Consider the following 12,430-nt stretch of genomic DNA (forward strand, 5'->3'; position numbering starts at 1 on the left):
CCCCTTTTCTGTATCCTCATCAACATTTGTTGTTTCCTGACTTGTTTATTTTAGCCATTCTGACTGCTGTGAAGTGAAATCTCATGCTTTTGATTTGTATTTCCCTGATGCTGAGTGATGTTGAACATTTTTTCATGGGTCTTTTGGCAATACCTTTTTTGAAGAAGTGTCTTCTCATGTCTTCTGCCTTTTTTTTTTTTTTTTAAAGATTTATTTATTTATTTGACAGAGGTCACAAGTAGGCAGAAAGGCAGGCAGAGAGAGAGGAGGAAGCAGGCTCCCTGCTGAGCAGAGACCCTATGCGGGACTTGATCCCAGGACCCTGGGATCATGACCTGAACTGAAGGCAGAGGCTTTAACCCAATGAGCCACCCAGGTGCCCCATGTCTTCTGCTGTTTTTTGACTGGTTTGTTTGTTTTTTGGGTGTTGAGTTTGGTAAGTTCTTCATAGGTTTTGGATACTACCCCTCAATCTGATGAGACATTTACAAGTATCTTCTCCCATTTTGTCAGTTGTCTTTTGGTTTTGTTGACAGTTTCCTTGACAGCGCAAAAAGCTTTTTATCTTGGTGAAATTCCAGTAGTTCACTTTTGCCTTTGTTTCTCTTGCCCTTGGAGATATGTCTAGCAAGAATTTGCTGTACCTGAGGTAAAAAGGTTGCTGCCTGTGTTCTCTTCTAGGATATTTTTTTTTTTAAAGATTTTATTTATTTATTTGACAGAGATCACGAGTAGGCAGAGAGGCAGGCAGAGAGAGAGAGAGAGGAGGAAGCAGGCTCCTGCTGAGCAGACAGCCCGATGCGGGACTCGATCCCAGGACCCCGAGATCATGACCCGAGCTGAAGGCAGCGGCTTAACCCACCGAGCCACCCAGGCGCCCTCTCTTCTAGGATATTGATGGTTTTCTACCTCACATTTAGGTCTTTCATCCATTTTTAATTTATTTTATATATAGTGTAAGAAAATGGTCCAGTTTCATTCTTCTGCATGTGGCTGTCCAATTTTTTCAACACCATTTGTTGAAGAGATTGTCTTTATTCCATCAGATGTGCTTTCTTGTTTTGTCAAAGATTAGTTGGCCATACAGTTAAGGGTCCATTTCTGGGTTTTCTCTTCTGTTCCATTGATCTATGGGTCTGTTTTTATGCCAGTACCATACTGTCTTGATGATGACAGCTTTGTAATAGAGCTTGAAGTCTGGCTTTGTGATGCCACAAGCTTTGGTTTTCTTTTAGGGCCTTTTCTGGTTCCATACATATTTTAGGATTATATGTTCCAGCTCTGAAAAATGTTGATGGTGTTTTGATAGGGATTACGTTGAATAAATAGAGTGTTCTAGGTAGCACAGACATTTTAACAATATTTCTTCTTCCAATCCATGAGCATGAAATATTTTTCCATTTCTTTGTGTCTTCCTCAATTTCTTTCATGAATGTATTATAGTTTTCAGAGTATAAGTCCTTTATTTCTTTGGTTAGGTTTATTCCTCGGTATCTTACAGTTGGGGATGTAATTGTAAGTGGGATCAACTCCTTAATTTCTCTTTCTTCTGTCTTGTTGTTAGTGTATAGAAATGCTGTTGATTTCTATGCACTGATTTTTCCTTCCTGCCACTTTGCTGAATTTCTGTATGAGTCCTAGCGATTTTGGGGTAGAGTCTTTTGGGTTTTCCACATAGCATATTATGTCATCTCCAGAGAGTGATACTACTTCTTTGCCAGTATGGACGGCCTTCTATTTCTTTTTGTTGTCTGATTGCTGGGTAGGATTTCTAGTACTCTGTTGAACAACAATGATGAGAGTGGACATCCCTGCCTTGTTCCTGACCTTGAGGGAAAAGCTCTGTTTTTCCCCACTGAGAATGGTATTCGTTGTGTGCTGCTGCCCCTCGGAACAATTTGTTACTTAAACTGTAACCCCTGGAGGATTTTACTAGTTGCCAAGCACATTTAGATATGGCCTTAAGAAATACATATACTGACAACAGGTCTTTGGGGAGAAGGACGATGTACGACCGTGAAGCTGGGCAGCCGGGAACGCCGCCTGCTTCAGGGAAGCCGAGCACCCAGGAACGCTTGGTCAGCTCAGGGTGGAACGGAAACCGCCTGCTTCACTTTTTCCTTGTCGCTTCTTTCTCTTCCCAGAAGTGCTCGTTGTTAGTTAGATGAGTCCTTTGAATGTGCTTGGTTAACTATAAACCTTACCCTCCTCCTTGCTTGCCTGCAAGACGTGACTAATGTTTGACCTTCATCAATCCTTCTGTTGGCTATTGTTTTCTATCTAATAAAAGTGAGACTGTGGAGTTGCTCATGGCAGCAGTCCTTTTCGACTGTTGTCCCCAGACTGTTCTTCCAGTCTTTTGCAGCTGACTTGTTTGTGCGTAATTCTTCTCTTGTCGCCGACTGGAAGCGGCAGTTGTGGGCTTTCTTATGTGCCTTTCATGATATTAAGGTATGTTCCTTCTGTCCCTACACTGAGAAGAGTTTTAATCAAGAAAGGATGCTGTGCTTTGTCAAATGGCTTTTCTACATCTATTGAGAGGATCCAGTGGTTCTTTTAATGTAGTATATAACATTGATTTGTGGATGTTGAATCACCCTTGCATCCCAGGAATAAATCCCACTTGGTTGTGGTGAATAATCCTTTTAATGTAGTGTTGGATCCTGTTGGCTAGTATCTTGGTGAGAATTTTTGCATCCATGTTCTTCAGGGATATTAGTCTGTAATTCTCCTTTTTTGGTGGACTCTTTGGTACAGGGATCAACATAATGCTGGCCTCAGAGAATGAGTTTAGAAGTTTTCCTTCAATTTCTTTTTTTTTTTTTTAAGATCTTATTTATTTATTTGACAGAGAGAGAGAGAGATCACAAGTAGGCAGAACAGCAGGCAGAGAGAGGGGGGGAAGCAGGCTTTCTGCTGAGCAGAGAGCCGGATGTGGGACTCCATCCCAGGACCCTGAGACCATGACCGGAGCCGAAGGCAGATGCTTAACCCACTGAGCCACCCAGGCACCCCCATTTCAGTTTTTTTGAAATAGCTTCAGAAGAATAGATATGAATTCTTCTTTAAATGTTTGGTAGAGGGTGCCTTTTTTTCTTTTCTCTTGATAAGTCTGGCCAAGAGTTTCTCAATCTTTTAATTCTTTCACAGAGCCAGCTCCTAGTTTCATTGATCTGTTCTACTCTTCTTCTAGTTTCTATTTCATTGATTTCTCCTCTAATCTTTATTTCTCTTCTGGTGGTTTTGGGCTTTATTTGGTGTTCTTTCTGCAGCTCCTTTAGGTTCAGTTGTGTATTTGAGACCTTTCTTGTTTCTTGAGATAGCTTTGTATTGCTATAAGCTTTCCTCTTAAGACTGCCTTTGGTGCATCCCAAAGGTTTTGAACAGTTGTGTTTTCATTTTCATTTGTTTTCCAGGAATTTTTAAAATTCTTCTTTAATTTCCTGATTGACCCATTCATTCTTTAGTGGGATGCTTTTTAGCCTCCATGTATTTGTGTTCCTTCCAAATTTCCTCCTGTGATTAAGTCCAAGTTTTAAAGCACTGTGATCTGAAAATATTCATGGAATGATCTCAGTCTTTTGGTACTAATTGAGCTCTGATTTTGAACCAGCATGTGATCTATTCTAGAGAATGTTCCATGTACACTCAAGAAGAATGTGTATTTTGTTGCTGTAGGATGGAATGCTCTGTATATCCCTGTGTTGTCCATCTGTTCCAGTGTGTCATTGAAAGCCCTTGTTTCCTTGTTGATCTTCTGCTTAGGTAATGTGTCCATTCCTCTGAGTGGGGTGTTAAATTTCCCTGCTGTTACTCTATTATTATAAATGTGTCTTTCTGTTTTGTTATTAATTGTTTTATATAATTGGCTGTTCCCATGTTAGGGGCATAAATATTTACACTTACTAAATTTCTTTGTTGGATAGACCCTTTACCTATTATATGGTGTCCTCCTTCATCTCTTATTACAGTGTTTGGTTTAAAATCTAATTTATCTGATACAAAGATTGCTACCCCAGCTTTCTTTTGATGATAAATGGTTCACCCCCCCACTTTCAATCTGGAAGTGTTTTTGGGTCTAAAATGAGTCTCTTGTAAATAGCATATTGATGGTTCTTGCTTTTTTATCCGATCTTATATCCTCTGTCTTTTGATTAGAGCATTTATCACATTTACATTCAGAGTAATTATTGAAAAGGTATAAATTTTGTGCCATTGTATTATCTGCAATGTCAGTGGTTCTGCATATGGTCTCTGTTCCTTTTTGGTCCATGTTACTTTTGAGCTGTCTCTTCACTTACAGGATCCCCTTAATATTTCTTGCAGGGCTGGTTTAGTGATCACAAATTCTTTTAGTTTCTGTTTGTCTGGAAACTCTTTAGCTCTTCTTTTCTGAATGACATCCTTGCTAGATAAAGTATTCTTGGTGGCATATTTTTCTCATATAGCACTCTGAATATATCATGGTAGTCCTTTCTGGCCTGCCAGGTGTCTATGGATAGGTGTGGTGCCAGCTTTATGTTTCTATCCTTATAGGTTAAGGTCCTCTAGTCTGGAGCTGCTTTCAGGATTTCCTTTGTCTCTGAAATTTGCAAGCTTCACTATTTATGTCAAGGTGTGCTGCCTTTTTTTAAAATTGGTTTTGGGGGAGTGGTTCTCTGTGCCTTCTGAACTTGAATGCCTGTTTCCTTCCCCATATTGGAGCAAGGTCTCAGCTATAATTTGTTCCAGTATACCTTCTGCCCCCTCTTCTTCTTCTTTTGGGACCTCAATTATTCTAATAATATTTTGCTCTCTAGTATCATTTATTTCTCAAATTCTCCCTTCGTGGTCCAGTAGTTGTTTATCTTTTTCTCCGTTTCTTTATTCTGCATCATTTCCTTTTTTTTTTATTAGTGATTTTACTTATTTATTAGGGAGAGAGTGCACGTGCATGTGCGCACAAGCAGGGGGGGGGTGGCAGGCAGTGGGAGAGGGAGAGGCATTCTCCCTGCTGAGCAGGGAGCCTTATGCAGTGTTTGATCCTGGGACTCTGGGATCATGACCTGGGCTGAAGGCAGACATTAACCAAGTGAGCCACGACACCCCTTTTCTCCATTTTGTCTTCTGTATCACTGATTATCTTTTCTGCCTCATTTATCTTAGCAGTTAGGGCCTCTGTTTTGTTTTTTTGTTTTTTTTTTTTAAAGATTTTATCTATTTATTTGACAGAGATCACAAGTAGATGGAGAGGCAGGCAGAGAGAGAGAGAGAGAGAGAGAAGCAGGCTCCCTGCTGAGCAGAGAGCCCGATGTGGGACTCGATCCCAGGACCCCGAGATCATGACCTGAGCCGAAGGCAGCGGCTTAACCCACTGAGCCACCGAGGCGCCCCAGGGCCTCTGTTTTTTATTGCATCTCAGTAATAGCCTTTTTGTTTTTGACCTAATTATGTTTTAGTTCTTTTATTTCTCCAGAGAGGATTTCTGTAGTGTTTTCTCTGCTTTTTTCAAGCTCAGGTAGTATCTTTTAGTTCTGACATCTTATTATGTTCATATTGATTAAGTCCCTAGCAGTGGGTACTTTCTCATGTGCTTTTTTTTTTAGGTGAGTTCTTCTGTCTTGTCATTCTGTCCAGAAAAGTATAAATTAATGAGAACGAGATGCAAAAATAACAACAGTGGCTCCTGAAAATATACATTAACAAATCAGAAACCATCAGAAACCAAAAAAAAAAACCAAGTAAAAAGAGAAAGAACATAAACAGATGAATAGAACAGAGCAATATACCAGATCCTTGGTCTATTTTGGTTTGTTAGAAGAAACTAAAGAAAAAAACTCTCACAGAAAAGCATTTAGTCACTCCTGTCTTCCTGGTTTCTGTCTGCACTCTGTGTTCACCTAGCTATGACCAAACATTTTTATCTCAGGCACACAACCCTGTTTCGAGTCTACAACCTTTATAGACTCCTGCAGTGCTCACCCTTCCTGCTTCTGGGAGGGAGAGGGTGAAGGCTCTTGCTGTGGTTCTGCCACTTACTGGGCCTCTACTCAGAGAGCAGTCACCCAGTCGTGTTATGGTTTGTGGTTTATGGCAACACTGAGCGGAAAGCCCAATCTTGGTCTCCCTGTTTGTGGGATGCTTGGGAACTCTGCGCTCTGATTACTTGCTCTGATGCTTGGGAACTCTGCGCTCTCAGGAACCCCTCTTCTTTCTGTGATCCCTGGGATCCTGAGACTATGCTGTCCCATCTAGGATTCTGCCCTGCTTAGCCACATGAGTGACTTTCCTGTAGGCACATCCCCCACTGGAGCAGACTTCTGAAGTTCTTCGAATTTTGTGCTCTGCTGCTGTATCACTTTCTGGTAGTGGCTTATGGAGGCTACCCCCTGGGGGAGTTGTTTTCTGATATAAGTCCTTTTATATTTACTTTTTCATATCTACTACCTTACAAAAAGTGGTGGCTTTTCTATTTGTAGAACTGCAGCAATTCTTTTCTTAGATTTCTGATTGAGTTTGCAGATTGTCAGAATGATTTGATCGCTATCTAGCCAAATTCCATGGACCAGACAAAACTAGGGTCCCCTACTTCTCTTCCATCTTCCTTGAAAAACCGCCATTATTTCTTCAAATAAGTGTTCTCCCCCCTTTCTCTGACTTCTCCTTCTGCGACTCCTATAATGTGAATGTTAGTGTGCTTGATGTTGTCCCAGAGGTCCCTTTAAGCTATCTCCGTTTTTAAAAAAGTCTTTGTTTTTTGTTCTGCTCTGTTTAGGTGAGTTCTCTGTCATCGGGTTCACAGATCTTTTCTTTTGTTTCATCTAGTCTGCTGTTGAAAATTCTGTTGTTGGTTTTTTGGTTTTGTTTTGTTTGTTTGTTTGTTTTTCAGTTCAGTTACTGTATTCTTTGGTTCTTTGAATTCTGTGTGGAACTCATATTTTCAGTCTCTTTTTGAAGTTTTCATGTAGTTCATTCATTCTTCTCCCAAATTTAGATGAGCTTCTTTATGACCGTTACTTTGTACTCTTCATCAGGTAAATCATTTAACTCAATTTCTTTGAAGTTTTTTCCTAAGGGTTTATCTGTTCTTTTGCTTAGAACATATCCATTTGTTCCCTTGTTGTACTTATTTCGGATTCTCAGCATAAGATGAAACAGACACTTCTCCTAGTCTTGAAGGGATGGATTTTTTTTTTTTTAAGATTTTATTTATTTATTTGACAGAGAGAAATCACAAGTAGATGGAGAGGCAGGCAGAGAGAGAGAGAGGGAAGCAGGCTCTCTGCTGAGCAGAGAGCCCGATGCGGGACTCGATCCCAGGACTCTGAGATCATGACCTGAGCCGAAGGCAGTGGCTTAACCCACTGAGCCACCCAGGCGCCCCGAAGGGATGGTTTTTGGTAGGACATAAAGTAGGTGAGAAAACTTCCATTTAACCCTGTTAAGCTGTTGGTTGTCCTTCAGATGTTTGTGATTTTCCAGAGAGCCTATTTTATTTTATTTTTATTTATTTATTTTTTAAGATTTTGTTTATTTATTTGACAGAGAGAGCGAGCCCGCAAAGTAGGCAGAGAGGCAGACAGAGGGAGAGAGAAAAGCAGGTTTCCTGCTGAGGAGCGAGCCCAATACAAGGCTTGACCCTGGGATCATAACCTGAGCCAAAGGCAGCCTGAGCCACCCAGGTGCCCCAGCCTATTTTACTTTCAGTAGTTCCCAGTAGTTGAGGATGTGCCAAGACCAGTCAGTTTCACAAAGGAGAGGATTTCAATCAGCAGTTCCATTCAGACTGATTAGAAGCCAGACCCTCAGAAGCTTTTAAAGGATACAAATATATACAGTCCTGGGGTACCTGAGTGGCTCATTCAGTTAAGCATCTGACTTCAGCTCAGGTCATGATCTCAGAGTCCTGGGGTCGAGCACCATGACAGGCTCTGCGCTCAGTGGGGAGTCTGGTTGTCCCTCTGCTCCTCCTCCCGCTTGTGTGAGCATGTGGGCGCATGTGCTCTCTCTTTCTTTCAAATAAATAAAATCTTTTAAAAAAGAATGCAAATATATACAGTCCTGCTGGACTGCAAGCAGAAGCCCCACTGCCCTCAGAGGCAGGTAAGGTGTCCTTGGGGCAGCATTGACAAAACTGGGGCTACAGACAAGTCTATAAGCACTTTTCTGGGGGATTCTGGTGGGCTGTAGCAAGTAGGCAGAGTGAGAGTGCAATGATGGCACCGTCCAGCCTATGTTCCCTGAGAGTACTTTTGTAGCCTCTAGATCCTGCCAAAGGTGAAGTCTGCCCCAAGGCTGAAGTTCTAGGGTTAGCAAGTAGGAATTTGTTTCAGCTTGCTGTCCGTTAGTGCTTTGGGGGTGGCAGCATGCCATTGTTATAGTCCCAATGGCCCAGGAACTCAAGCCCCTCCAGCCACCAGAGCCAGGCAATCACAGGAAATTCCTTGAATGGCAGTCATAAAAATCAGGGCCCAGACTTAAAAACTGGACACCAGACATGTGTAAGAGCTCCCCTGGAGCGATGCTGGCACTATGGAGTGTGGCAGAGGGAGAGTGTGAAGATAGTGTTGCCTTCCAAAGTCTCAGGAAAAGTTTACAGTCAGCCTTAGATGTGTGTCTGTTTAGAAGCTATCCTTCAGTCTACAGAAATGATAAGCTAACCTGCCTTTTTCCTAAAACATTGAGTGCTTGGGCCTGTTGCCTCTTGCTATCCCCTGGGGGTGATGGCTGTTTAAGAACTCTTTCTTCATTGGTTAGAGTCCTGTAAATCCATGACTTTAAGCCAGGCTGGCCACTCAGCCAGGCAACACAGAGGTGTGTCTGAGCAGCAGCTGCAAAATCAGGCCTCACCAGAAAAGGATATAATCTTCTTTCTGGAAGATTCTGGTGAATTGGAGTGAGGCTGAAGGAAACCACCACTTTCTGTTCCCTGAGAGCAACCTGTAGGCCCCTATAAGTGTGCCATACTAGAGGCCCATCACTCAGGCCAACACTGACAGACAAATAGGTCTTTCACAGAAACACACCCCCACTTCTTTCACAGAAAAAGTGGGGGTGTGTTTTTATCTGTTATCTGTTTAGTGTCTTGGGGGTGGTAGTCTTCTAAGAACAGAATCTCCACTTGTTACTGTCCGGTGGGACCCAGGAACAAAGCCCTTCTAGCCTCCAGAGCCAGTCACTCAGGGAGCATCCTCTAGGTAGCAGTTGTAGAAACCAGGTCACCAAAGATAAAAACTGGGGCACCAAATGTGTGTAGAAGCTCCCCTCTGGGAGATACTGGTGTTCTGGAATATGCAGAGGGATAATATAAAGATGGCACCATTGAAGAAAGAAAAAAAAAAGAAGAGGAGAAAAAGAAAAAAAGGGGGGGGGGTATGGAACCTGTCTGCTTTAGCAGGGCAGAGAGAGTGAGCAAGAAGATGGTACCTACAAGCCTCCATCCTTGGAGTACCCAGCAGACCCCTGACCCTCAAACGTGCACTACATTAGGAAGTAAGTCTTTTTTACATAAAGTCTGAGCACTTTTCAGAGAGCTGCTTTTGGGCTGGGCCGTGGGGTGGTTAAGTCTTTGTGCAGGTTTTTTTAGAGTTGTTCCTCAGTTTACCACAGCCTTGTAGGTTTTGTGGATGCCATTACCTGTTGGGTCTTCAAAGCCAGATGTTTGGGGGGCTCCTCTCAGGTGCTGGTCTTTTTTTTTTTTAAAGATTTATTTATCTATTAGAGAGTGCAAGCTCGTGAGTGGATGTTGGGGGGTGGGCAGAGGGAGAAGGAGAGAAGCAGACTTCCCGCTGAACAGGGAGCTCAGTGTAGGGCTGGATCTCATGACTCTACATCATAGTCCGAGTTGAAATTAAGAGTTGACCACTTAGCTGATTGAGACACCCAGGCACTCCACTCTCAGGTGCCCAGTGTGAGGTATGAACCCTTCACTCTCTTGTGATTGTAGGTCATATCATTGGGGGTGGGGATTATGGCAAGATTGTGTCTCGGCCTTCCCTGTCCTCTGCAGTGTTGTTTCCCTCTCTTTTGCCTAAGGTGAGGAGGTTGCTCTGCCAGTTTTTAAAGGTTTTTTTCTCCCTCCATCACCCACCCCAGTTTTTGAGTTTTTTTTTCCAGAGGAAATTGTTCCATAGATAGGTGTAGATTGGTTTATCTGTGGGAGGAAGTGTGTTTAGGATCTTCCTACATTGCCATATTTTTTAAAACTTCATTTAACTTACTTTTTTACTTTCAATTGATGTGAATATAGTTGGACACATAATGTTACATTAGTTAACGATGGATTCAACTTCTCTCTATGTTATGGTCATTGCAAATGTAGCTACCATCTGGCACTTAACACTATTAAAATATCATGGACCATATTCCTATGCTGCCCATAACTGGAAGCTTGTATCTCGCACTTCACCCATTTTGCCCATCCCTTCAGCATCACCCCTACACTGCCATCTTGAACTAGAGTCTCAGTTATCTGAATTTTCTAACCTATGAATGGGGATTGCTTAATAAAAATAACTTGTTCATTGTTTTAATGTTCTACAATTATTATATACCATATAGTTTCTTTTTAAAGGTCATAAGTTCAAACCAGAAAGTTATATTTTTGTAAAAGTGTGTTTGAGTCTTCCCTTTCCCCTAGATATGGTTATTCTCTGAAATTGGATTTTTTTTCCCCCAAGGGAGAGAGAAAAGAGACAGCAGAAGTTCCATGTGAATTTCAGATGTTTTCTGCTGTTGTGCACAGTTAAACTCTCTGTGCAACATTATTTCAGTTCTTAACAGTACTGCTCCTCTATTAAAATATAATTTAATCTCATCCTATCTTGATTTTTTTTTTCCTTTACCATGGATGGCAGACTTAAATTATTGCAGTCAAGCAGTTGCACTGTGGTTATTTGCATTAGTAATGCCTCTTTCCTAGAATGGACACTGATATGGGAGCCAGGCAGTATAGAGGCCAAATCCTCAGGTTGACTTTCTCATCTGTCAAGTGGATCCTGTGACGTGGACAGGCAGTTTTAGGGCTTCAAATATAATGGTGACTGAGTCTGCTCAAAAAGTCATTTGGGAAGAAAAAAAGAAGTTATTTGGAAGTTGCTACATATTTACATTTCTGTAACTCCTCATCAAGGGATATAGCTGTGGTGTTCTTACAGTGGAAGTCTTAGAAGATAGCTTATGTGTGCTGAAATGGGCTGCTTTTCAGACTTGCTTTATTTTTTATTTCTAGGGATTCATCTACGCTCTTATCAGCTGGAGGGAGTCAACTGGCTTGCCCAGTGCTTCCATGGTCAGAATGGCTGCATCCTGGGAGATGAGATGGGCCTGGGTAAGACCTGCCAGGTAGGTTACTGTGGAGTGACCACTGTTCACCTCTGCTGAAATACTTCCTCACAACTCATCACTATCTTCAGCTGTTAGCTACTAGTATGGGTTTTTATACTCAGAGGTAAAATGCTTGAACCTTTGTTAAGAGATTATGACCTTGGAACTGACTTTCCTAGTTACGGGGATGGTTTTGAACTGGGTCATTTGACCTGGGATTGTAATTAATGGTCAGGGTTTTTCTCTATGCTAATATATCTGTGTCATGTGCCCCCACCCTCCAGATCAAATGGACGCTGCCCTCTTTAGCAGTACTTCTACTTAGTTAACTGAATCTATTTACCTCTCTTCCTCAGTGGGTGGTAGGGCTACTTCTCATTTATGTGTCTTGCTAGAGAAGTGCAGAGGAAGAATCCTGTCTTCCCACATGCCTTGGATATCTAGTGGGAGCCCCCAGTCCAGAGACCTGGAGAATCAGGTGTGGTCTCCTTGGGCAATGAGATTGATTATTCTGGTAGGAGGATCACCAGTACAGTATATTGTCAGATGTCAGTGGTGGGCTTGGCTCGATTCAGAGAATCCAATTTCAGAGAATAACCATATCTAGGGGAAAGGGAAGACTCAAGACACAGACACCCCCTGGGTTAGTCACACAAGGTTTACTCATCTATAGGATACTAAAGAAAGTCACTGTAGTCAAAATATACAGCAGAGCTGACTTGATCAGAAACCGTGGACATATAAGTTACCCCATACCAAAAAAGTTTTTTACCAGTAACCACACAGAATGAGTGAAGGTCTCATTGATCCCTTTGGAAGCTCGATTGCCCCCTGCAAGTCTGACCTCACATACATAAACATCCATTTGGAGCAGTTCTGCACATAGTGCTACAGGTTCTGTCTGACCATATGTTGGAGACTACTTTAAGCCAGGTGTTCCTCATTGATGTTGGGGTTATGCAGAATACAAAATGACCTCTGAGTATGGTCTCCTCAAGGACCTTATTTGTTGTCTTCAGGTTTCTCAGGCAGATAAATTGGGTTCTAGTATATTCCTGAACTGAGAACTATGGAACTAGAACAAATTTAAGTTTTCTGGATGTCTCTGGGAGAGCCAGGCTAAGAG

The 12,430-nt window shown here is 42.0% G+C and overlaps 1 protein-coding gene across 10 annotated transcripts in view; it reads left to right on the top strand.

The window, feature by feature from the left end:
- CHD1L (chromodomain helicase DNA binding protein 1 like) overlaps positions 1-12,430 on the top strand; it is a 143,615-nt gene that overhangs the window by 82,396 nt on the left and 48,789 nt on the right. For all 10 annotated transcript variants that reach the window (XM_082685108.1, XM_082685112.1, XM_082685106.1 and 7 more), the window contains exon 2: positions 11,210-11,322. In XM_082685108.1, the coding sequence (XP_082541234.1) occupies positions 11,299-11,322 (24 nt within the window). In that variant the 5' untranslated portion in view covers positions 11,210-11,298. The remainder of the gene's footprint in view (positions 1-11,209; positions 11,323-12,430) is intronic.

Source organism: Mustela nivalis (assembly GCF_964662115.1).
Source record: "Mustela nivalis genome assembly, chromosome: 10".
Taxonomy (NCBI): Eukaryota; Metazoa; Chordata; class Mammalia; order Carnivora; family Mustelidae; genus Mustela; species Mustela nivalis.